We start from the raw sequence: 26,973 nt of genomic DNA on the forward strand, positions 1-26,973 counted from the left end.
GGTTAAATGGGTCACGAAAGGAAGTAACACACACGGATTATGAGAGTCCTCAGGCAAAAGGAAAGTTAGTCCTTGAGAGGTCTCATAAGACACATGGCAAAACACTACTAGCTCCTTCCTTTCGGGACCTTGGGATCTCTCCCTGTAAATGAGAGCCCATCTCATGACAACATCATTCATTCGATCATTCTATTCTACCCTCTTATCATTCCACTACTCATTCAACCTTATCATCCTATCATTCTCATTTTGCCCTAGCCTTCAACCTATGTCTTGCCTCCGGTCTTCCTTTGTCTTTCAAAGAGACCACTCCTACACAACCTAACCACCTTACTTACAATAGCATCTATTGGCTACGACATTTATGATACTAGTTGATTGGTCAAAAAATTTTCAGATATCATATCTTTTCTATATCATTGTTGAACTCAAAATATAAATAATTATTAATTATTTAAAAAATATAAAACAATTGTATAGTCTTATGTTTTTCTATTATTTAGCTTTTGCTTAACAAATCCCATGCATTGCACAGGTCCCCGCCAATGTTAAGCTAAAACCTGAATGTTGAATGCTAAATATGATTATTTTATAATTTTGTTCCCATATTTGATTATGAAAATGGGTATTTATGTTGATTATAATTAAGATTAAATTGATATTAATTGTTACTTCTAGAATAACATTAATACTTAAAAACAAAAGTAATAAAGTAATAATGAATAATGATGAAAAATAATAAAATAACAAAAGTAACACATAATTATAAGTTATTTTTATTTTAATAAATGCATAATCAAATAATAAAATAATAAAATAAATAATAATAATAATAATTATAATTATAATAAAAAATAATCATATAATGCGAATAATTAAAATAATATATAAAATAGTTACAATAATAATTGAAATTAATTAAATAATAATACAGCAATAAATAACAAAATAGGGAAATAAAATAATAATAATAATAATAATAATAATAATAATAATTAATGAAAAATAATAAACTAATGAAAATAATGAAGTGATAAATAAAAATAATTAAATAGTAAATAACTTATGAAACAATAAAATTCAAAAATAATCATATATTGTTATAATTTTAATAGTAAGTATTAAGAAATTATTATTATTATTTTGCTAATAATAATTATTATGATTATTTGAATAATAATAATAATATATTATAGTAATTATTATTATTACTATTTTTATTATTATTTTCCTAATAAATAATATCATGCTAATAAATAATATTTATTATTTGTATACTATTTTAGTACTTTTTTTATAAAGTTTTAGTAAAGTAAGATGTGTTACTAATAATAAATATTGAATAAAATTCACAAAGGGATTTTGGGGACAAGTAATAAAAATGCACAAATGGGTCAACCCATGATTTCATAGTTAAATAATAAAAATTTTAAAATAAAAAATTATAGAAAATTTTGGGCACATCTCTAATATTTTGTATTAATGATATTAAAAATAAGGCATGATAAACAAAAAATTTCTATTGATGATAAAAATGAAATATAAAATTCAAAATCAACTCAAGAATGAAATTGTTTTCTTATTTGGTGGTGGGTCAATAGTTAAGCCTCTCTCTCACTCTCTCTATCCTTCCTTTCTTTGTCTTCTCTCTCCTCTCTCCCAAGTTTCTCTCTTCCCCCTCTCCTACATTTTCTCTCTTCTCATTCCAATGTTTCTCTCTCCTCTCTCTACTCCTACTTATGTGGCTCCTCTCTCCTTTATCTCCATTCTCTCCATAACTTTCTATGAAGTCCAATTGTGATGTTAAACCAATGAGATAAGGATATACAATACTAGAGGACAAATCCAAAACATCTTTTTATTAAATATTGGTTTCCACAAATGTACATATACAAATAGGTCAACATGGATGGGATAGGTTAGTGTGGATCTGATCAAACCTCATACCTATAACCCTGACCCTGGTTACAGTGGGATTTGATCACTCCACTACAACTAGCCAAAAAACCAACCAACTGAACCACGATTAGTTGATGTACATCAGCACAACAGTTACAGTGCCATGTGGATGTGGGTAGGATTTTTGTGGGTATGAGATCCGGGTTGCACGTTAGTTCATATTTACAGCTTATTTATGTTTTGTTTCTGTGTTCTATGATGGATGAAGGTACCCTGAGGTGGCTTGTTTAGAACGAGAGAGAGAGAGAGAGGAAGACTAAACTTGTTGAGAATGAAAGTATCGGGGGCTAAGTATAGGTTTGGATTATATCATATTGCATAGGTGTGGATCCGTACATGATCTATTTATAAATGGATCAAATTTAAATCATCCTAATAAGATTGAATTCGCATTTGAACAATTGAATATTATTTGCAGTTAATGTTGATTTTTTCAGCTCGACTTGGCCCAGAAATTTAGGCTTGGGCCTAGGTTTTATGTTCATGCATGCCCTGGGCCTGGGCCTAATATAGCCTGGCATTGGCCTTGATCACCACCAATTTGTAGCCCTACATGATTTCATTGAGGTGGGCTGTATGTACATAGGGGTGCAAGTAGAGTGGGCTGGGTTTGGTTTAAGTTCAACCCAGTCCCAACCCTGAGGTCAAGACTGAATTGTCCAACCTTAGTCAGTCCAAAATGAATTTTGATGACCTTGAATATACATTAAAATTTAATGTAAATGTATGTATAAAAATGCTTGAACTTTTGGGCCCACACCCAATTTGAGGCCCTAAAATCCAAGTCCAACCCGTGCAAATTTGTGGGTTAAGTCGGTTTGGGCTCATGTTAGGCCCGCATAGGTTGCACCCCTAGTTGTTGTAAGGATGGTTTTTTTTTTTTTTGGGTAAATTACAAAGGCCACCCTTGTACTTATGAGGTTAGTGGCAAATACCCTCTCTTACACTTTCATTTGTCACAAAGACCCCTTTGTTAGCATTCTATTATTTAGCTTAAAAAAAGATTCTCATTTATCTATTTAATGCTTTTCAAATCTCAAAACTGCCCTTTTATTATTTGTTCAGACGATTTTACTCTTTTACTTACATTTTGATAATCCAACAACTCTTAAAATTATTGGAAAAGTGCCGATTTGTCCAATACAGATTTCTGATTTACACTGCAGGACTGTAAACATTCAAATGAACCTCAAATTCTGACACGGGGTACCGGTCCTTCTCCCTTTTTTTTTAAGTTAATAGGCTGAATCAACCAAACAGAGTTACTTATCACTCCCCAGTAAATCAGAAATAAAAGATGAACTCGGATTCAATCGTCCTTACTCACTAGACCATGCTCACAAGTCACATCTTTATAGCCGAGTTCACATCTACGCCCCACGATGCCCTATACCACATCCCCACTTTGTATTGGGAACATCTCTCCATGATGTACCAACATCTCCCGTACTCTTATCAGCAGATGTTTCCAATACAATCAGTCACATCTTTTATGCCATCAGCATATATTTCACGTCAATACAATCGTTTTTCCAATACAATCGCAATTGATGTCAATTCAGGGGCGGGCGTGGATGCGTATCGATCCATTTTTATAGCCCTGTGTAAATCAGATCTATAGTTAGTCGCACATCGGGAATTTATGTTAAATTCATGGGGGAGATTTACAATGTAAGGCGGGATTCCCCCTGCTTTCCCCCCAATGTGTTAGTACTTTTTCTGCTTTCAGAGTTAACGGTTGTAAGTATGTGTTGGGTCAAATATGGCCGCCCCTAGGCCCTAGCGGCGGGAGCGGAGCATGTGTGTCACGCTGAAACTGGTCAAATCGGTCCTATCTCTCTGTACCTTTTCGTTCTTCTCTTTTTTACGCTGCTTAGTTCGATCTTCTTCTTCCTCTGCCGCTTTGCGGGAAGCTGTGTTCGGGAAAAAAATATGGGTATTCGAGAATTGAAAGAAGAATCAATGGAGTGGCCTTCTCTCTTGGTTTCATTGTTCATGTTATGGTCCTCACTTCTACTACCCTGCAGCGGCAACAAGGACAGATTAACAGTAGGGAAAACTATAAGCGGGAACCAGACTATCCGTTAATTTGGATATCATATAGCCGAGACAGAGTTACTCTGAGATTGACAGATTTAAATCCAAGGCGTGTAATCAAAACGAATTGAATGAACCATGTGAATTGCTTGTCTTTCTCATTCAGTTGGAACCTCCGAGGCAAATAACTTCATGGATAAGAACAGAGTTCGAGTTATAATTTCAATATCAGCAGCTTCTTCTGCTTTGCTTCTTATTGGTGCTTTTGTATATTCTTTACGGAGAAGGTTAACAGAGCATGGTACTCTCTCTCTCTCTCTGGTGTGCGAATTGAACTTCATAGCCTCCCTTCATTTGGTAATATAATTGGTACTAGCTCAAAACAATATACACTTTTCACTGAAAAAATGCCTCTCCCCTTGCGTTCAGCTGTAGGTGGAAGTGACACAAGTGTTGTTGAAGTTATCTATAAGGAATCTGAAGTATTAGCAAGTGAGGCCAACTCCCCGGAGCTGTCTTCCTTCAGTCTTAGTACTTTGAGAGTTCTTACTGACAACTTTTCTGTAACAAATAAATTGGGAGAGGGTGGGTTTGGCCCTGTTTATAAGGTAATCAACGGTTCCACATTGTTTTCCCTACTTAAAAAGGGCTTCACCTCTGTGTTTCTATGTCAATAAATTTCAGACAGAATTGAAGATTTCCTATGTAATAACAGCTCTAAATTAAATAGTTTCATTCTTGTAGGGAAGCTTGCTTGATGGCCAAGAAGTAGCTATTAAAAGGCTCTCTGAGAAGTCTGAACAAGGACTTGAGGAGTTCATGAATGAGCTAAAACTAATTGCTAAACTCCAGCACAGAAACCTTGTTAGACATGTAGGTTTCTGCATTGAAGAAAAGGAAAAGATACTGATATACGAGCACATGCCAAACAAAAGCTTGGACAAGTTCTTATTTGGTTTGTTTTGTTCCTTGTGAATTAACTTTTTAAGTGATTTCATTTTCGATTTAACAACTTATGGGCCATTGCTTGATGTTGGGTCCCCACCCAGTCCACCCCTCCGAAGACCCTGGATAGCCCAGAGTCCCATACCAACATAGGTAATGGCCTTTTTACAATATTTCAATATATATTCAAAATAAACGATTAATAATAGTTTTGTCTTTGAAATATGTAAAATTAATCTAAATTTCTTATTGGCAAATATTGATTAATTAGGTCCAACCAAAGACTCAGAGTTGGATTGGAATACACGCTTTGACATCATAGAAGGTATTGCTCAAGATTAAAGGTTATTCATAGGGATCTGAAGGCAAGCAATATACTGTTGGATGGAGATATGAAGTCCCAAAATTTCAGATTTTGCGACGGCAAGAATATTTGGAATAAACCAAACGGAAGCAAACACTTGTAGATTGGTGGGGACGTTGTAAGTTGCATTCATGTTATCATACACACACACCCACCTGAACCTACAGACAGATTGGATAAAGAAAATTTATGTACGTAGTTCGACTATTAATTATTATTATTATACTGCTAATTAATTGTTTTCAAATTGTATACAGTGGTTATATGTCTCCAGAATATGCACTATATGGAACATTCTCTGAAAAATCAGATGTGTTCAGCTTTGGGGTACTATTGCTAGAAATTGTTAGTGGTAAAAGGAACACTGGCATGTACCCAACCAAACAAACCCTTCCACTAGTAAGATATGTAAGTATGGAAAATATTATGTATTTCATTTTTGTATACATATATATATAGTGGTAATTGTTCAAATTGTTCTGCTCATAAATTTTAGTGTGTTTAATTATTAAGGCATGGCAACTGTGGAGAGGGGGAAGAGGCGTGGAGCTGATTGATCCATGCATTAAGAATCCATGTGTACCGGACGAAGTTGTGAGATGCGTCCATATAGGGATGTTATGCGCCCAAAAAGATCCAGCTGATCGGCTCGCAATGTCTTCAGTTGTTTCCATGTTGGGTGATGAGGCAGCAACCTTGCCATTTCCATTGCCTACGGAGCCTATGTTTGCTCTAGTGAGGGGATCCACTTCTGTTCACCTTAAAACGATGTTGGATGAGTATTAATTCAATTCTTCTATAAATGTAGTCACAACCACCATATATTATTCCCTTCTATTAATTACTGGTTGTGTGGCACAGTGCAACTGTGCAAGAGGAGAGAGATAAATACTTAAATAGGGTGGGGATTGAGGAAAACAATGGATTATTGGTAAGTAAATGGAGATAGATTCGAGATTCCTAGAGAAAGAGAGAAATGACAAAAGTTAGGCGTTGCAATCTACAACTGCCACTGTTCTCTCTCTCATAGGGTGTAGTCAAGCCGGGTTAGGTTGATATGAGATCAATCTGAACTGACCTAAAGTTGGGGTTGGCCGATTTTCTATACTTCCTTTTCTCAAGTGTTCTTATTTTCTTGTATTCAAAGCTTGAGGTAAATTTAGTTTTAGTGTGCCTTTGAACTTTAGCATTACTCACGTGTGTAATACACACCTACATATATTGGAAAGAACTTCAATTCCAACTTCATATTTTTCTCTTATTGGGTATCAACTTTTACACTGTCGGACCCTGGGTTTCAGTTCAGATTCATTCAAATTTTGACAAAACCCCAACCCAAGCTCGCCCAGGTCACACCCCTACTAAGAACATCTTACAATCTTAGGCAATATTTGGGAGTGCTTATGTTAAAAATAAGTGCTTAAAAACAAATTTTTATTCAAATAAACACTTAATTATTTGCATTCGGCATTCAGCTTTTTTAAGAACTTATTTCATCTTGGGCATTTGGTAATTTTTTTCTCCAATAAGCACTTAAATAAGCAATTGTGTCTCTTTTGTCCATATGTTTTTTTCCAAATTTTCAAAACATCTAATTCAAAATGAATGAATAAAAGTACTTTGATAGAAGTACTTTTATAAATGTGCTTTCATAAAAGTACTTCCATAAAATTTCTTTTTACAAGTACTTTTATAAAAGTTCTTTCATAAAAGTGCTTCGTAAAAGTACTTTTATATAAAACTACTTTCATGTAAAAGTGCTTTTATAAAAGTTCTTTCATAAAAGTACTTTTGTAAAAATACTTTTCATAAATTATTTTTATAAAAGTACCTTTGTAAAATTGCTTTTGTAAAAGGATATAATTGGTATTCTAAAAATTTACCATGGATAATTTTGGGAGTAAAACTTTTAAGTTTGAATAAGTGCTTGTTGTATGAGCACTTAAAAGAAAGCTGAAATTTTTGGTTTAAAAGATAAGTCATTATTTTTAAAATAAGCATTTATTTTGGGCTTATTTTGGAAACATCAATAAGTGCTTAATGATATAGTCCCCGTCCAAATAAACACTTATTTTTAAGCACTCCCAAATATATTCCTAATCATTTATGACTTGCCAAACCATTTAAAAGAAAATCTTACCAAACCATTGAGATCTCTCTTGCATTTATTGATTTCAAATGCGAAATTACATTACAGATCACAGAGGGCTATAGACTATAGTGATTTGATTAAGAGATCCATATGGTGAACGAGTCAACTCCAGCGGATTATAGTCCATACAACGGATGAGTCAACTCCAAGCCCAACCCAAGTTGTTAAACGCCAACCTCAACCCTAACCCAATCCGACTTTCAGTGGGTTGAGTTGGGTTTCTGTTGTTTTGATTCTTTTTTTTTAATTTATATATATATACAATTTGTATGATATTGGAAGTTGGAGAGATTTGATCTAAAAGAACTTTGACAAATCAGAACCCCCACCCCCATGAATAGCAGTTAATTGGTTATCATTATTGTAATCGCTATGGATTGATTATTAAGTTTTAGGTAGCATGCCTTTGTGTTATGATAGGTCCAACTCTACTTTAGAAAAGAAAAATTATCTTGTCTACACATTAATCACGTGGTCAGTGCCATTAATCATTCTATCCAAGGTTCAAAGTATCGGAAACGGTATGCATATTGGAAAGGCAAATTTAAGAGATGCATCGGGATATGCCTTGGATACGCATGGATACATATGAATATGCTATAAATGCTTCAATAAATCATAAATAAACATCAATATCATTAAATATAAGACACAAATGGGCTATTTATGCAAAAAAAAATAACATGTTTTAGTGGTTTTTATGAAAAACAAAACACATATTATAATCAATATATGAGAACAAAACATACTATCTAATAAAACACTTAATTTAGTTCAAATCTTCCAAGTTCCAACTTCAAATTTTCAATTTATTATAATTTACAATTGAACATGTGAATACCAATATGATGAAGTTTGAAGTTAGAAAATACCTTGATCACTTTCATTATATTCATGTCTTCATTAAACCGGTGAATGGTAACAAAGTGATGGAGTTTATTCTCAACCTAAATAAAATATTATTAAAATTAGGTAATAAATAAACAAATATCATAAAAAAATTATAAAAATTGTCATGACTTGGCAATTTATTATCGTACCTAGAATGAGAAGTAACGATCATCAGTACCATAAGGAGTTACGTATAGGTTGAAAGTTACTTATATCAGCATTAAACTGATCTCTGACGTAACAACAATATTCATTCCAAGTCATCCTAGTGGAGTAAGAATTCACATATTGCTCCCAAATGCAATGCTGATGAGTTTGAGATTGATAACTTGATCCATAATCATGTGAAACACATTGTTGTATACTCTGTGTGTTGTCTAAAGATGAATCATCAGTTTGCCTATCATCATATCCTCCACCAAAAAGCCATGAACTCATAGCAGATAAAGTAGATCTAGGAGCAGATTGAACAGTAGCCATGTGGCCCATGCCACATCCATAATCTAGAGATGATCTCAAATTTATGTTATTCATGCCTTGCATCATTTCATTTCTAGGGTTACTATAAGCTTGACTCCACTCATTTTGTTTTTCATAACTATAATTTTCCATTAACTGTGAATCCCTATGCCTAGGACAATTTTGTTCTTCACTAAAAAGCATTGAGTCATATATTGGTAGTATATATTTAAGATATTCACCACTTTGATCACCTTGATGTTGACCACCTCTAGAATCAGCACATTGATTATTACTAGTGTTACCATCTCCATTACCAGTACCATCATCACCACCACCATCACTATCACCATCATCATCATCATCATCATCATCATCATCATCATCATCACCATCACTATCAGTAGTTGCATTTTTTTTTTCTGTTTCTCTTGTTCTCTGACCTATTGATCAACATTTACCCTCATTTGACTAGCAATTAAGGCATCCGGTCTTGGTGGATCACCTAATTCATCTAACACCCTTGATGTATCTTCTTTCTCTACCAATCATGACAATACTGGATTATCTTCATTATATATGTCATCAAGGTTAATTGGGTCAAAATAATCTTCTGTAAGCCTCCTATCTTTAATAAGATGTTTAACCATTAGTCTCATATTGTAATACACATATACCAAATTTTCAAGAGTCTCATAGGATAGACAGTTCCTCTGTTTTGTATGGATGAGGCCAAAGGTACTCCAATTGCATTCACAACCACTAGATGAAGCAGTTTGTGATAGTATCTTTATTGCAATCTGTTGAAGATGGGGGGCATCTTAACCATACATTAACCACCATTCAGCTAAAAATATCAAATAAAAATATTTCAGTATCATATATTATTAAAATAAAAAATTATTTAATAAAATATTAATATTCTAAAATATATTAGAAATTTAAAACCCTATCATACCTGAGTCAATTTTATCTCTTGCTCTCTGTGCCAAACTATCTCAAAATCCTCTTAGTGCCTCACGGAATAATTTGACCTTATTGTTATTTGAAATAATAAGTATTAATATTATATGATCAAATCATCATCAAAACATATTATATAATTTTCAAACTTGTAAAAACTAATGAGCAATAAATAAACAAATAATAACTAATAATTATATAAAAAAATTATACTTACCTCTTACATTGCAATGACAACATTATTTTCATCAGGCTTCAACTTTGCAACCACATTTTTCAATGAACTTAACAAATCTTCGTCAACATCTGGTAGGCCTTGGACGTATTAGTTCTATGACTTTTTTAAATTTCCTCATCAAGTTGAGAACTATGGCATGATTATAGATGAAAATTGTAAATTTTCACCATTTTGCAATAAGATTAGCAACTTTAGATAATTTTGAGATATTTTCTAACATCAAGTCAATACAATGGGCTGCACATGGTGTCCAATATATGTGTTTTTTATTTCCTTCTAACATTTTCCTAACTACTTTGTAAGCATTTCCATTGTTAGTTATGATTTGGACAACATTTTCAGGACCAATTTCATCAATCATTGAATTCATTAGTTTATATAAATATTATGAATTATGATGTTCACTTGATGCATCAATAGATTTCTGAAATATCGTTTGTCCATTGCAATACATCATAAATTTTATGATGGACAATCTGGTTGGCCCTATCCAACCATTACACATGATGGTAAGCCCATAAGTGTTAGCCTTCTGATAGAATGCCTTGAAATGGTTTTGTAACTCAACCACTTTTTCATCTAAAAACTTTCCCATCACCTCATAAGTTGTACGCCCCTTCAAACATTTTCTTGCATTGGTTATTTCATCTATCATAACTTGATGATATGGGGAGGTTGTTACATTTGCATGAATGTGATTGTATAATAAAAACTTTGCAATTTCTCTTTTCATATTATGTCCAAAGCTTTTCTCATAACACTCCTTAAGTTTTTTCTGTTTAGCATCCCTGTCTCTGTATAAATATTTATCTATCTCTTCAATATTATGAGTGTCCCTACTTGATAAAATTTTTTTAAAGATATTTAGCTTTGAAAATGCTCATTTCATATTCGATGTATGGAATAATTTAATTTTACTCATTGACAATGATGCTTGTGATGAGCCACCACCTCCCTGATACTCTGAATATGCAAATATAGACATACTCCTCTGAAATCGTTGTACTTGCTCATTTATGCAACTCGTAATGCATGTCTTCCCATATTATATGTTATTTGCTCTGCATTATCATCATCATCATCATCATCATCTATGTTAAAATATTGAGGCATTGATTCTATGTCCTCCTCCTCTCCTTCACCATCATCATCTCTAGGCCCTAATGTTCTTCTAATAATTTTTTTTATCATTTTCTTGTTGGTTTTTCAACATCTCTTGTTCTTTGAGATGTTTTTGCATGGCCTTAAAAATTTCTTGTGGGCATTTAGGGCAATTAACAACATTAGGATATCCTCTTGTTAAGTGATGTTTCAAACGGGTCACACCACCACCTTTCATAACTTGATTGGGCTCTTTAAATAAATTATCCTAATAAGCTAGTGAATAATTTCCAGTCTTTGGATTTTTCACCAAAAATATACACTATATAGCTCAAAGGCTGTATGTGTAAGGCATATCTCGAAAAGCTAAAAGTTGTTGTGCCTCAACCCTCCAAAATGGGCTTTAAGTTTGTTGATCTAATCATTGGTTTTTCTATAGGTTTGACAATGATTCTGGAAAAACTTAGATCCAATCAACTGATATCATAGAAGAGGTGATCAATCAGGTGGTGTTTAATATAATTCATCGGATGTTTTAATTAGTCAAAGTTGTTTTGACACCATGTCTTTCTGATATTATAGATTTTCCCTTTTCTAATATATTGGATTGAAGGTTGATCCAACCTTATGGAAGAAAATTTTGAAAATATAGACAGGAAAGAAATAGAAAAGAAGAAGAGGAGCCAACAATGTTGTGAACGGCAGTGGTGGAGAGAGCAGAGGAAGGGGTTTCATCGCTTGGGGAGGAAAGAGACTGTACAGAAAGATCTCATTTTGAAAGCTTTATTTGATTTTTATTCTCTTTTAAAGAAATGGAGGAAATAGAGGTGGTTAATCCTCTATTCTATTATTAGTAGCAAAGAAAGAAAGAAAAAGGAAAAACCTTAATTTGTCTCTATTTTAATTTGCATACGCAAGGTGAAAAATACATGTAAGGCTAATTCACTAAAACACAAAGTAATGAATCATTTAGTTCAACCACTTGAATCTTTATCAAAACAGCCCTAACATTGAATATTATCAAAGGTAAGTGGGTGGGTCAATAGTTTTCATTCTGTACAATACAATTTATATTATTTGACATATTGATGCCCTTCTAAAATTCAACAGAGTTTTAGAGTGGTTGTATTTTAACCATCCAAATGATCAAATCAAACTCTAGTAGCCTAAAGAAAAAATTATCAAATTAAATTTCTCAACTATGATAAATCAATAATGAGAATCTCTTCTTTGGTTTTTGTTTCAAATGTTACGTCAAAATGATGTATTGCATGTTTGACGCTTACCATAAGATGACATGACTTATGAAAACCGAAACTGAAACATTAGCTCAAGCTCAATTGTATCACATTCACATTACTGTGACCTGTGAAGCATATGTAAGAGTTTATATATCATAGACTTGTTATACACTTCATATTGTATCGTTGTTTGAATTTTAAAAGGAGAATGGCGGTTCAATCTAGGGTAAGAATTTATAGGCTTAAAGTACAATTGTGATAGGTGCCAGCTTAGAATTGATGTTGATGTAGGGTGATTTGGCTCAATCTAATAATAGGGGGACACGTGGGCATGACCTAATTGACAGGACGACAGCTCATCCTGACATACCCAAGTCTACGACGGACCGAGCTCAGATAACCGAACCACCTCGAGGCAAGTCCACATTAAAGCAAGTCCACTTCGGAACACGATTGCATCAAGATCACCTCGGTTATAAGGCACCTCGGCATTCGTACCAGGACGGATCCAAGGGGCACTAGTTCGGTTAATGTTGACCAACCTCTACATGATAACCTCGAAGATCTCGCCACTAACAGATAGCCTTATCTCCTCCGACCGATTCGGATGGCAACGATATGCTTTATCGGCTAGTGACTTATCTCCTGTTAATATGGAAACGGGCCTCATCACGGCAAGAATCCCATAACCACTCCGAAAAACCCGCGAGGACTCCAGTATATAAAGACTCCAACCCTTCGAGGGCAAATGTATGCGTAATCACTGCTCACTAGCTCTCTTGCTTTCTAAACTACCTTAAGCTCGCAAACTACTGACTTAAGCATTAGAGTGACCTTGCCGGGTAAGTACCCCCGGGTTCTCTGATTCTCTCTGTACAGATCAGCCAACTCCATTGTCTACTGGAAGCCAAATCACCTCTAGCTAGGAGTAGCTAGATTGCATCGCATCAGATGTCAATTTATGGGAGGGCATTGGTGCATAAGGTGGGGGTAATTGACCTTTCCAAATGTTGTAGATCTACAGAGAAAATCAGAATTATGCAATAGGCCTGTCCATATTTTAAATACCCACTAATAAGGGTAAGAGACCTATCAAATCCTACTATCACCAGGTACCTGATTTAAAGTTGAGGAATTGACACTTCATTGGGCCTAGGCTTGTGCCATGCTTAACCTAAGCCCACACCCAAAGTTGCAAACTTAATCATGGATAAAGTTCATCTGATACTAATAGAATCAAGGTTCAAAATTTTGTCACGTATCAACCCGTATCAGTCGATACGTATCGTTCCGCCAGAGATACGGCACGATACATAGTACCAAATCATATGTGCCATATCTATTTGTTGTATTTTGGCTGTATCATATCCGTATCGGCCCGTTTCTGCTCCGTATCGGCCGATACACTACAACTTTACTGTGCGCGAATAGCAAATAAAAACCCCTTCGAATGAGGGCTTCTAAACCTATTTTAGAAGCTGTCTTTCTTCCCCAAACTCTCCAGAAATGCTCATATCATTGCTAGAGACTCAAATCTACTGAAAATCCGCCAAAAAATCTACAAGTTTGCAAGATCTAAAGCTTTTTCAAGGTTGTTAAAAAAACTACGAAAATAGGTATGTTTTCTCTTTTTTTTTTGCTATTTCAGCCAATCTTTATGTGTTTTGTGTTTTATTTTATTTTTAACTTGGACGCTTGAAAACATATTCGTGCCTGCTGATCTACTATTTTTGTGCAAAAAATGCCATGTATTTTGATGCTATATGTAGATCTTTGTCAACATTTCAAGAAACTCCAAAATAGTAAAAAATCCAAAAAAAATAAAAATTTTAGTTTTTTCTTGTGATATACCTCTAGAAGTTGACTATGTTGTAGATCTATGGGCGACCTACCATGTCCATAGATCAATTGATTTTTTTCTAAATAATTAGTTTTTTTTTTATTCTAATTTTTGGAATAAAAATTAAATATATAATTTCTTCAATTTATTGTGATCTAAGTATCTAACCCTATATGTTGATACTTGAGTATGTTGTAGATCTAAGATTGATCTAACATGATATATAACTCCATAAGATTGATCTATCACGTGAAAAATTTAGTTTGTTTTATTTTTTTATTTTTAGATTATAAATATTTATTTATTTCTCTAATTTTTTGCTATGATCTAAATTTTAATAATAAATATTTACAGATTACAGTAAATATATGGATGATCTATTATGTGATTATGTTCATAAATTCATTTAATTTTTCTGTTATATATTTATTTTTTTAATTTTAATTTAATTTTTATAATAAAATGTGCAAAATAGTTATTTGAATAAAAATAAATAATTATTTAGTTTTTAGAATGAAACATGCAAAATAATTGGTGGATGTATTATCTGCATAAATCCATTCAATTTTTCTATTACATATACAATTTTTCATATTTTAATTTAGTTTTTAGAATAAAAAATAAAAAATAATTATTTGAAAAAATTAAATAATTACTTAGTTTTTAGAATGAAACATGCAAAATAACTACTTGATCTATTATGTCTATAAATCCATTCAAATTTTTTATTATATATTTAATTTTTCAATTTTTAATTTAATTTTGAGAATAAAATGTGCAAAATATTTTTTTGAATAAAAATAAATAATTATTTAGTTTGTAGAATGAAACATGCAAAATAATTATTGGATTTATTATGTCCATAAATCCATTCAATTTTGCTCTCACATAATATATATATATATATATATATATATATATATATATTTAATTTTTCAAAGTGTAATTTAATTTTAGGAATAAAATGTGCAAAATAATTATTTAGCTTTTAGAATGAAACATGCAAAATAATTATTAATTTTAGAATAAAAATAATAGATTTCCATGAAGCCATTTAGAAAAAAGTATTTGTTTGATTTTTAGAAATTAGAATATAGCATGCAAAATAATTATTTGAATAAAGATAAATAATTATTTAAAAGGTAATAAGACATAGAAAAGTGTTTGATTAAATAATTAGAAATTTTACATAATTATTTGATTCGATAATTGTTAATTGTTTAATTAGATAAGATAGCGCTTGTTTACTAACACATTAATATTTAAAACTGGATAATGTATATAATAATTGAATTTTTATGTGATTCATGGTGGATATTTGTGATTAAATACATATATATGATGGATAATTGGTTATTTGATAATTAATGATTGTTATTTTTCAATTATATAATTTATTTAATTACTTGTTAAATACTTATATTTATGATTAATTGTTGCTTCTAAGTTCTAATTAATTTTTGTGCATATGCATTATGATAGTGTAACACTGTGAATCTGTGAGATTGTGACACACTGATACTTGGAAATTGGGATTTAGAATTTGACTATTTAACCCTTCGGCATGGCACAAAAAAAAAAAAAAAAAAAAAAAGAAGGAAGAAGAAGATATTGATTGGAAATATGACACTAAAGTTGATACAAATTGACTCCATACAAAATGCAATTTTGAGCAGTGGAACCAGATTAGTTGAATGTTCAATAAAACCTTCTTAAATGGGCCCTCAACCCCAGGATGGTTGCATTATTGACCTGTTTAGAAGGTTTCGACTTTGGAGGAAAAACGGTTCAGCCTTCAAGCTGGCTTCTATTCAGTGTGAACACTGCGGTGAATTAGCCATTTAGCACTAAACACCCATATTCATATTGCATTGTCATGATGCAGTTCCATCACTCACCAGCTTATCGTGAAAAGCATCTCATAATGTGAACACCTTCTTTTCTAACTGTTATTACTTTTCTATTTGCCTCCAAACAGCAAAGTAAATTACCTGTAAATAAAAGCGCAGCGCCACACGTTTTTCCCATTTTTCTCTCTGTCTCTCTTCGAGACTTTTGCTGCATGATGTCATGCAAGTCAACTATTTTTGCATTCGTGAATCGTGATATCAAAGTCAGTATCGGGTCAAGCGACTCCACTTTCTTTGATACTTGACCACTTAAAAGTTAAAAAAGGGAAAAAAAAAAGGATAATTAAGGTATCGTCATTTATTGTTTTATAATTAAAGTTTGGGTAAATTGCTGATACCACTCCAGAAGTTTCTGATTATTGTTTGAATCTCTTTAATTTTGATAATTGCAATCACTTCTCCCAAACTTTTTCATATAATTGTAAATCGGCCCCCTTAATTTGTTATAATCCTCTAAAAGAATGTATGAAAATGTTTCAGATATCTATATAATTATTTTTAAATAAAATGTTTGTTTTTCAAAATTTCTCTTCATAGAAATCACTAGCCAAATCTCTTTCAGTTTTTTATTTTTTAAATTTACCTTTCATATCGATTGCTCAAAAATAAAGCTGCAATTTTAAATTCTCTTGTTGTTTATAAACTATATATTAATTGTTTTTCTATGAAAACCAGTCTCAATGGTAATTGTATGGGCATTTCAGGCATTTACCGTGCCTTTTGTTGGAGAATTCTAACAGAGGTACATACTTGCAATTCTATCATAAAGTCTAGAGAGGTGATTGAAATTACCAAACTTACTGGGGGGGTTCCAAGTTTCAACAACCATCATAAAACTTGAGTCAGGGGAGGCTTCACCAATTTACCCAAGTTTTATTTTCTTCTCTTTTCATGGATCATGGCCACATAAAGTAATGCAAGGAAACCCAGCAGGGAAGAAAAGTTAATGCCTTAATGGAGTGGCGTTTCTTCTTGATTTCACAGTTTATCTTATGGACATGGCTTCACCTAGCTTGCACCGGCAAGGAAAGCATAAAACTGGGTGAAACACTGAGTGGGAGCCAGACTTTAACCTCCACAGGGCAGACGTTTGCCTTAGGCTTCTTCAGCCCCAGGAATTCTACTAATGGCTATCTCAGAATATGGTACAGAAAGATCCCCGAACGGACGATAGTTTGGGTTGCCAACAGAGAACAACCCCTACCCAAGGATTCTGCCGGAGTTTTCACGGTTGCAGACGATGGGAATCTCGTAGTTTTGGATGGAAAAAACAGCACAAGAGTTATATGGTAAACCAGTGTTGTTCTAGCAGTAGGTATTGACAAAAGCAAGATTGTTGGGATGATAATGGAGACGGATAATCTTATTCTGAGATACAACGATGAGCGTGTGTTGTGGCAAAGCTTCGATCATCCCTGTGACACGTTATTGCCAGGCATGAAAATTGGGTTGGATCGATCTACTGGCCAAATCACCCAGCTCACATCATGGAAAGATAGTGAAGACCCGTCACCAGGAGATTTTAGCTTCGGTGTCGATCCTCGTGGGCCTATCCAGTATCTCACATGGAGAGGATCAGATCCTTACTGGAGGCTTGGCATCTGGCACGGTAGATTGTTTGAAGGAGCAGTTCTGTCCAGTAACAATGTTGCCGGCGACCTCACTTACAATATCAGCGAGGAAGGGTTTTACATCACGTTCAGTGTATCCTGCCAAGATCCAGCAGTCTATTACAGGTTCACATTGAACGAAATAGGGTATCTCCCGCTACTGCAGTGGCAGGAGGGTAGCCAAAGCTGGAATTGGTTACCCTTATTGGTAGACGGTGGCCAATGTGATATCTATGGTCGTTGTGGCCCGAATGCCAGTTGCGACGTAAATAACTCATCGATACTGATTTGTAGATGTTTGGTAGGGTTTGAGCCTAAAGTGCAGAATGAATGGGATAGCGGGGATTGGTCTGGAGGGTGCGTTCGACGAAAGAAAGGTGGTTGTGACAACACAAATGGGTTCTTCCAGTTTGACAGGATGAAACTGCCCGATAATTCAATCGCCAAGCTAAATTTTACAATGGCAGAATGTGAAAGTGAGTGTCTCCACAACTGTTCCTGTACAGCCTATTCCTTCAGTGATTTAATCTATGCAGGTTCAACACCTGTATGTTTGCACTGGATTGGAGATTTGTTGGATGTTGTGCAGAATTACAACGGTGGCAAGGATCTTTATGTACGCCTCTATGATTTTCAAATAGGTATTTACTTCTATATATAATTAATAGTTATATAAAGGATATCCCTTTATTAATCCAATTACCTACCTCAAAAAGTGCTCGTGGAGGATACGAACTTGTTAGGGTGTCACAAGTAATTTCCTACCCACTCTCTACCCGACGTGAATTCATGGCGGCAGGTAGGAAGAATAGGAAATCCCGAGTCCACAAGTAACCACGAGGGCCTTATATCTATCTTTTCTTTAAGTAATACCATAGGAATCCCTTTATATGATGTTTTGATAACCCGGTCATATTCTTTGAGTGGAGTGTTGTAAACATGGCACAAATAAAAAGGTGAATCTTTACTTTGCCCTACCTCATTTTTTTTTTTGTTTTTTCTGGTTTTATTACCAAAATCCCCACTTATAATATAATACTGCCATTATATCTATTTTGATAGATTCGAATAAAAATTTACGAGGTGGGGGAATTCGAAGATTTGCCAAAAAGAATTGGCAATCTCTATGAAACAGGAAAGTATGAAATTGGAAGATTTCTGACCATTTAGAACACTCCAAGAATTTTGATGAACATAGATGATTGGCTATCACCTTACAGGTATCATGGAGACGGACTCCCTAAATATTGTTTTCAAACTAATTAATATTTAGAATTTTTTGGATAAACTATTAAACCTTACGTCTCATAAATAAACCATTATATAATGGTTTATCTACTTATTTATTAATTTATTTATTTTTTGCCTCATGGTGCTACAAAACCAAGGGGAGCTAAGCTAATTCCCTAACCCTCCTAACCTTGGTGACAGTGGGATTCTAGATCTCTACAACAACGAGTTAGAGATCCTATCAATTAAGCCACCATCAATTGGTGGATAATGGTTTTAAATTAACTTTCTAGATTTGAGCTAATTGTTTTCTTGATCACATAGATGAAAATGGTAGCAGCAGCACAAACTTTGGTGAAAAGAAAAAGAGAAAACATTCGGTTATAATTGCATTAACAATTGTTGCTTCTGGAATCTTCCTCGTATTAGGCTATTTTGTTTGGTGGAGATGTCAAGATGGTTTTAAAAAGCAAGGTACTTTCTCTCTCTCTCTCTCTCTCTCTCTCTCTCTCTCTCTTGACCAAGGATCAAAGTATCAGTAAAAGATATCGTATCGGGCAACTTGGATACAGATATGCTTTAGAACACATGGATACAAACAAAGACATAAAACACATGAAAACTTTAGGAAAATAGATACAAATTCTGTAAATACATCAATTACACTAGCTTTAAGGTCAGAATAGCCACAAATATGATATACATACATAATAAATGTATATTTTAATGGTATATATATAAAGGAATATATTACAATTAATATAACGAAATGTGTAGATATCATATAATTTTATTGATAATCCAATAATTACGAGTCCAATACTCATATTATATAGATCTTTACAAATTGACACATGCATAAAACCATTATTATGTTATAGTTTCTTTAAATTCAAGACACAAACAAATGCAATTATTATATTTTAATTACTATATCAATTATTTTCTATTTTACTATTTTTACCTTTCAGCATTAATAGAAAAAAGTCAACTAAATATTAAATTTTAAAATGTTTGATAAATAATATATTTATTTTTGTAAATATTATTATAAAATATAAATCAAAATATCAATTCATATATATATATATATATATATATATATATATATATGAATTTTAAGTACTAAAATAATTATTCTATTATTAACACTTTTATTTGTATAAATTTATTGAGAGTAAAAAATCAATCTTTGATATAAGTATAAAATTGGGAGATTTTTTATTTCATTTATATTTATAAATATTAATTTTTAATATTATTCTATTTAATTTTAAGTTGGAATTGTTGAACATAAACCTATAACATTCTTTTAAATTGCATGTTTACTATAAAGACTTGGGCTTAAATCACTAAGCTCTAAATGGCATATAAGATTTGGCTTGGTTCGAATTGTGCCAGTTGCATTGTCCTAAGCATCATTTCAAGGATAGAAGTTGCATGTGTATCTGTGTGTATCGCTTGTATCAGCTTGTATTATACGGGTGCAGATTGGGAATATCTCTCAATGAATTTAACACATGTATGGGAGATATTCCCGATAAGTGCATGGATGACAGTGTTTCATGGTGCTCCCAATTTGTGGATACTTACTGTAATTCATAAAGGAAATGTTCCCAATGTATGACTACAATGTCTTATATATGGGTACATAGCGTGGGTAGTAGTGTTCTTATTGGCAGGAGATGCTATGCTGTCAGCATGTTCACACTTTTTTCATTTGGGAGTTTTAGATAAGGGTGTCAATGGACTGGTTTTGGATTGGATCTCATCCAGTCCAAGATCAATTTGGATGGATTGGATAGACCAACAAGACATTGGATTGGATCAATTCGGTCCGGAATATTTATTAGATTGGATTGGACCTGATCCATGTGTAACAAATTTATATTGGATTGGGTTGGATTAAGCCAATATCTGGTCAATTGATATAAGATAAAAATATATGTATCAATGGACCGGGTTTGGGTTGAAACCAATTTACATCAAAATGAATTTGAACAGCTTAAACGATTCAAACATTGAATTGGACTGGTCTAAATTGATCCAAAACATTTATTGGATTGGACTGGACCCGGTCCATTTATAATGGACTCACATTGCACTGGATCAGATTGGACCAAATCCAATCCAACTGACACCCCTAGTTGAACTAGATACATTGCATTTGTTAAGTAAATTAATAATGTGATATTATGTGTCATGTCAAATGCATGGGTGTTTACACAGAGCCATCCAAGCCCGTGATATGTACCGACGGCTACATAATCAATCATGAGTGAACAAGGGCAAAAATGTCATTGGTTAGTATAGGAAAGGGAAGGATGCATCTTTTCTCTTTTTATAAGAGGGGTGCCAAATGAAATGACCATAAAAAATACTGGGTCCGACAGTAAATGTAGAATAAAACTGAAGTATAGAAAATTTTTTCTCTTATAAAGCATATAACTATTCTCCTTTCTTAGCAAATGGATATAACATTTCCACTGTTTTCACAATAGGTAGGAAGGGAACTTCTCCAAGGCAAATAAAGCATATAACTATTCGATACTATACTAGCCGCCACGCCGAACTTCTCCAAGGCAAATAAATTGGGTGAAGGTGGCTTCGGCCCTGTTTACAAGGTATGCATTGTATAGTTTAATAACGTAAATAAATTCCCCTGGCCACATTCATAGATGTGAAATTCATAAAAGAAGATTTCTTATGTATAAGGGAATTTGATAGCACATTTACTGAGACCATCGTCACAACAAATTCATGATCGAGATCATGGCTTTGAAAACTGAACCGCATGGTTGGACCGGTTAACGTAGCTAAAAGCCAGTTAGGTAACTGGTTTTGTTTCACCTTAAAATTGTTTTTTTTGTTAAAAACTGTTGATTTGGCTGATTTGAATGGTTGAACTATCGATTTGAACAACCGCTTTTTGTCATTTTGTATTTTATTTATTATTTATTGTTTAAGTTAAAACAAGCCGTCTATTTGAATCAGATGGTCAGACCGTTTGATTCTGAAACTGGTCCTCGGAATGTAGGGTTTTTTGTCCAGCCTGGTTTTTAAAACCTTGCTTGAGAGTTGAGACCCTAAGAAAAACATGGAACCACTAACGTTTAAATAAAAAATAAATAAAATAAGTGACAATTAATGTGATAATAATGATATGAATTTATTTCCTTCACTTGGACTATTTGTGTTTCATTGGGTGGTTTCAAAGGTTTATTGTTGCGACCATGAATGGTTGGTTACATACAGTAGATGTGAACTCGGAAAATTTATTGTTACACGTTGTCACTCTTGCAGGGAAGCTTGCCTGATGGTCAAGAAGTTGCAGTAAAAAGGCTATCGGACAAATCTGAACAAGGATTTGAGGAGTTCATGAATGAGTTAGACTTAATTGCCAAACTCCAGCATAGAAATCTTGTTAGACTCTTGGGGTGCTGCATTCAAGGGGAGGATAAGATATTGATATATGAATATATGCCCAACAAAAGCTTGGGCAAATTTCTATTTGGTATGTTATCATTTCTTTAATTAATGCTTTATAAATCCTAATTTCGAGTTTAAGAGTTTAATTAGTATTTTTTTTTTGATAAGCTGGCAAGATGTATTGCATTAATAGTATGAGAAAGAGAAGGAGGGGGGGGGGGAGGGGGCTTGGATTCAAGTAGAATTTTTTGTACAAGACTAGACATCGTAGTCTTATTGTTTCGACAATTGCTTTTCTCTTTCAAGTTAAAACATTAATCTGAACTATTTCATATTGGGAATTGGGAATATCCGTATATATATAAATAGGTGCGACCAGCTGGCGAACAAGTTTAGATTGGAGCAAGCGCTTTCACATCATAGAAGGGATTGCCCAGGGACTTCTTTATCTTCACAAACACTCTAGGGTGAAAATCATTCATAGGGACCTGAAAGCAGGCAATATACTATTGGATGAAGACATGAACCCAAAAATTTCAGATTTTGGGATGGCCAGGATATTCCATTTAAACCAGACTGAAGCCAACACTCGTAGATTGGTTGGGACAATGTAAGTATCCTTGTGCACTTGTATATATATACTTGGATTTGAGAAATAACATTTAATTTAATTCTTTTCGGTGTTTTATAAACTATTTGATCGAGCTTATATTTGAATTAATGATTTACAGTGGTTATATGTCACCCGAGTATTTGTTGGATGGGATCTTCTCCGAAAAGTCAGATGTATTCAGCTTTGGTGTGCTATTGTTAGAATTAGTGGGTGGTAAAAGGAACAGTATTGGCAGATATAATACCACCCTAACCCTTCCCCTCATGGAACATGTAAGTGTGAAAGATATTTTCCCTTTTAAGACATTTTTAGAGTGGGAACTTGATTAGGTCCGTTTGTTTTTTGCTTTTTGGTAATTTATTTATTCAAATAAATACATTTATCCAAGTAAATATTTTGTAGGAAAGATTTATTTAAATAAGTGTATTTATCCATGTTCTTTTATTTTTCATATAAATAAGATAATGATCATTTTAGTCATAAAAATCCATTATGACAATGGACATTTTTGTCTCATTAAAGTATTGGCAACTTTCCCCCAAGGTGGAAAAGTTATTTACCCACCTAGGAGATCACTTACCTAGGTAAATGATACATAGAAAAATAAACTTTCCTTGGTCCCCACATAAATCTGAAAATAGAACATGGGATTCTTGGTCTCTCAAAATCCAGAAAAAGAAGGCCCCCTAAGATGGTTTTTGGTATTGTTAGTGTTTTGGTTGCATTAGTACTAGATTTAGAATATCGGAAATTGGGAAAAAATAGGTTATATCACATAATGCAATGCTATAGTTCAGGGGCGGAGCCCGGGGGTGGTGGAGGGGAGCCATGAACCCCCCCCCCCCCCCTATGCCTTCAATATTCCCTTTAAATTTATTTGAGTTTCACTTGTATTTTAGCCCCCCTCCCCCATCCGTGTTTTCTAAGTTTTGGCCCCTCTCAATAAAAAATCCTAGTTACGCTCCTGCTATAGTTGTTTTTTATTGTTGCTTAATACAAATAAATGTCATTAGAAGCCATTATAAGTGAAGTGAGAAGATTCCCTCTGAGCAAGAAACATCTAAATCATATTTCCTCTACAAGCAACATCACATAATTTAAGGTAAAATGTAGCGTAAATTGTTATAGTTTAACCAGTCCAGCCAAATAAGAATTTGATTTGGTAAAATCAAAACACCTAATTAAGTGGCTTTCATGTGGCAGTAAAATGGCTCTATATCACCTTTGCAATGCCACCATACCAAACACCATCTAAATCAAAATCAAGTACATCAATTGATGTTACATAAGGTAATGGTACTGAACACCAAGGTTCAGTTTAGAAGGAATATAAATACAAATATGTAGAGTGTAAAACCCTGTATTTTATATTATTTTCTATGTATTTGTACAGTACATATTTGTATTTATACTCTTTAAAAACTGAGCCTAAAGATTTTACTATTCTCTACTCAAGATTTATAACTTACTGTCTTGTTTCTAGCAGATATAGTCTTTTATGGTACCACAAAAGATCTAGCTAGGATCTTTCATGGTTGGGTTATCTACACATGTAACACATAAGAATGTGTCCGATTTGCTAGTAACAACAATGCTAATAACATAATGGGTTTGTGCTATATATATCTGTATACAACACTTTGAGAGAATTTTCAAGAAATTAATGTGAATGTATAAATACATTTCACTCAAGCAAATTAACCTATGATGTTACTGGTGTTGTTCATTACTAGCTCCTTAACTTAACAATGCAACATTATTGCATCTGCGAAACATGCTCTTCTAGTCAAGCTTTTTTATATGGTAGTATCAAAATATTTCAAATTAATGGTTTTATAACTCCATCTTAATGTTTTATCCTTCCATATATATATATATAAGAGGATATTACTTTTTACATGATTTTAGGCATGGAATCTATGGAGAGAAGATAGAGTGGTGGAGCTGATTGATCCATTAATCAAGGACTCTTGTTGTCCGAATGAAGTTGTGAAATGTGTTCATGTGAGCCTTTTGTGCATCCAAGAAAATCCACTTCATCGACCCGTAATGTCTTCAGTCGTTTCCATGCTGGCTAGTGATAAGGCTTCAGCGTTGCCGTTGCCCAGGAAACCAACTTTTTCCATGGTCAGGAGATTGGAGGATGCTAATTCTGGTTCAAACACGGTAGACATTTATTCCATAAATGAGGTGACATTTACCGTTGCCATACCCCGGTAGACTAGCAAGTCTGCAAATACATGCACTACTTTCTTCCCTTTATTGATAGGATAAGAGATAATGAATCGAGAAGTGGCCTGGGACATCCTTTTTCACAGACATCTTAGTAATTAAGTTGTATTTCTTGTAGGATGAATAAAGTAATATGTTAATAAGTTGATTATATTATAACTTGTTATTGGTATATATTCTATCAAACTATCACTTGGAGAATAAATACTTGTTCAGGAATCACACTTAACAGTTTAATCTTTTAGATTCATCGGTTCCTTGAGATGGTATATATGAGATCTTATTTGATTAAATGGTCTAGTGTTTGATCTTCATTATCCCCATTATAATTAATTAAATTTAGCACAAGTCTTGAATGATTCTGTACTTTGGACTTTCAGGTGATAAAGTGTTAAAGAATAAATACCTATTCAGATACTTGACCTAACCGCTTAAACTTTGAGGTTGCTCAATTCATTGATATTATCAATTATTGTGATGGACTCTTTCTTTCATTCAGTTCTTTGGAATCTAGATGGAATAAGATCATTTACACCAATTTTTCTTTGGCATTTCATTGCTTGTAAAGTTCCCATGATTCACGACTGTACAGGAGTTTATTTCGAAATTGATTTCATTTGCATTTTAGATGATAAATTTGGATTCTCAGAATCCTATAAAAATTCTACAGCAAGAGATGGATGATTTGGGCATTTCAAAATCAACCACGCTTTAAGTTGAATATTGATGGTGCTTTAGAGGAAATTCCAGTAGCATTTTCTATTTGTTTATTTCATAATTTTTTTTTGGCATTAATAGCTCTATTCAGGCAGAATGCCCTGAGTTATAGGATGGTCTCAAAACTGCTTTGATAGTGGAGAGGTTAGTTTTATCAGTTTTTTCTTCCTTTTTCTTCGGATGGAGAATTCCAATGTTATGTATTGGTTGAATCCACGTTTTCTAGAGTCCTTTTGCTTTGCAGTTGGAATCGGAATCGTTATCCTCGGAATGGTTTTCCCATAGTCTATTTGGTCTGACAGAAGGGGAATAGGAATTGAAAGCAGCAGGAATAGGATTTCATTCTCAAGGGAGGGGTAGGCAATGGCCATTCCCTCAAATGGAGGAATATCATTCCAACAGGAATAGGAATGGGATTCCAATTCCATCCAATTAATCAAACAGTTTGAATCAAAATAACCAGTTTCAATTCCGATTCCAGACCCTATTCCCACCAAACGGGCCTTAATTGTTTTATTTGTACTCGATTGGGGTAAAACTCGTGAGAGATAAATTTGTAACTTGTGGGTTTAGGGCAAGGCGGAGGGGGGCCAAGTCCTCTAATTTCAGTAAAATTTGAAGCTAAGAATATAGTATTAAGAAAAAACATAAATAAAGAATTTAGTTTTCCCCTTTGACAAGTGCTGATTGATAAAGTCTCCTACTACTGATTGTATCAGACATTTGAGCTATGTTTGGTTTGAAGAAGAATGTAGACAAAGGAAGGGAAGTATAGGAAAACCTATACAAGATTTGTAAAGGTTTTTCTATCTTTTCCTTCCTTTCCCTTCTTCATTACAAGAAATATGAGTTTTAGGTATGAACAAAACCGTGGCTAAAGGTCAAAAAAACCGTAGCTATAAACCTAAGGCTATGGTTTAGCTATGGACAAAAAACCATATCCTATGTTCGCATGGCTATAACCTATAGCTACAATTCAACTAATCTGTGGCTATAGCCCATCTATAACTATAGTATCTGTCCGTAGCTAAAGGGCGGATGC

General features: G+C 33.5%; 1 protein-coding gene and 1 pseudogene across 2 annotated transcripts; both read left to right on the top strand.

Moving 5' to 3' along the window:
* Positions 1-3,891: 3,891 nt before the first annotated feature.
* LOC148878011 (cysteine-rich receptor-like protein kinase 10) lies at positions 3,892-6,091 on the top strand. Its single transcript, XM_088971264.1, has 8 exons — positions 3,892-4,042; positions 4,163-4,297; positions 4,426-4,604; positions 4,741-4,951; positions 5,213-5,266; positions 5,354-5,423; positions 5,563-5,713; positions 5,819-6,091. The coding sequence occupies exons 1-8, from the start codon at positions 3,892-3,894 to the stop codon at positions 6,089-6,091; spliced, it is 1,224 nt and encodes a 407-aa protein (XP_088827390.1).
* A 10,963-nt stretch (positions 6,092-17,054) lies between these two features.
* LOC148878012 (G-type lectin S-receptor-like serine/threonine-protein kinase At4g27290) lies at positions 17,055-25,279 on the top strand (annotated as a pseudogene). Its single transcript, XR_016107546.1, has 7 exons — positions 17,055-18,351; positions 19,265-19,414; positions 21,482-21,564; positions 22,244-22,454; positions 22,739-22,979; positions 23,101-23,254; positions 24,891-25,279. The product of XR_016107546.1 is annotated as a G-type lectin S-receptor-like serine/threonine-protein kinase At4g27290 (transcript).
* The last annotated feature ends 1,694 nt before the right edge of the window (positions 25,280-26,973 follow it).

The sequence above is a fragment of the Nelumbo lutea genome, chromosome 1 (genome assembly GCF_056320005.1).
Source record: "Nelumbo lutea isolate HS-2025 chromosome 1, American lotus-T2T, whole genome shotgun sequence".
NCBI classification, from domain to species: domain Eukaryota; kingdom Viridiplantae; phylum Streptophyta; class Magnoliopsida; order Proteales; family Nelumbonaceae; genus Nelumbo; species Nelumbo lutea.

Coding starts and splice junctions, on each gene's coding strand:
- LOC148878011 (XM_088971264.1), top strand. CDS start 3,892: ATGGGTATTCGAGAATTGAAAGAAGAATCAATGGAGTGGCCTTCTCTC. Junction 4,605..4,740: donor GGTTTGGCCCTGTTTATAAG/GTAATCAACGGT, acceptor TCATTCTTGTAG/GGAAGCTTGCTTGATGGCCA. Junction 5,714..5,818: donor CCCTTCCACTAGTAAGATAT/GTAAGTATGGAA, acceptor TTAATTATTAAG/GCATGGCAACTGTGGAGAGG.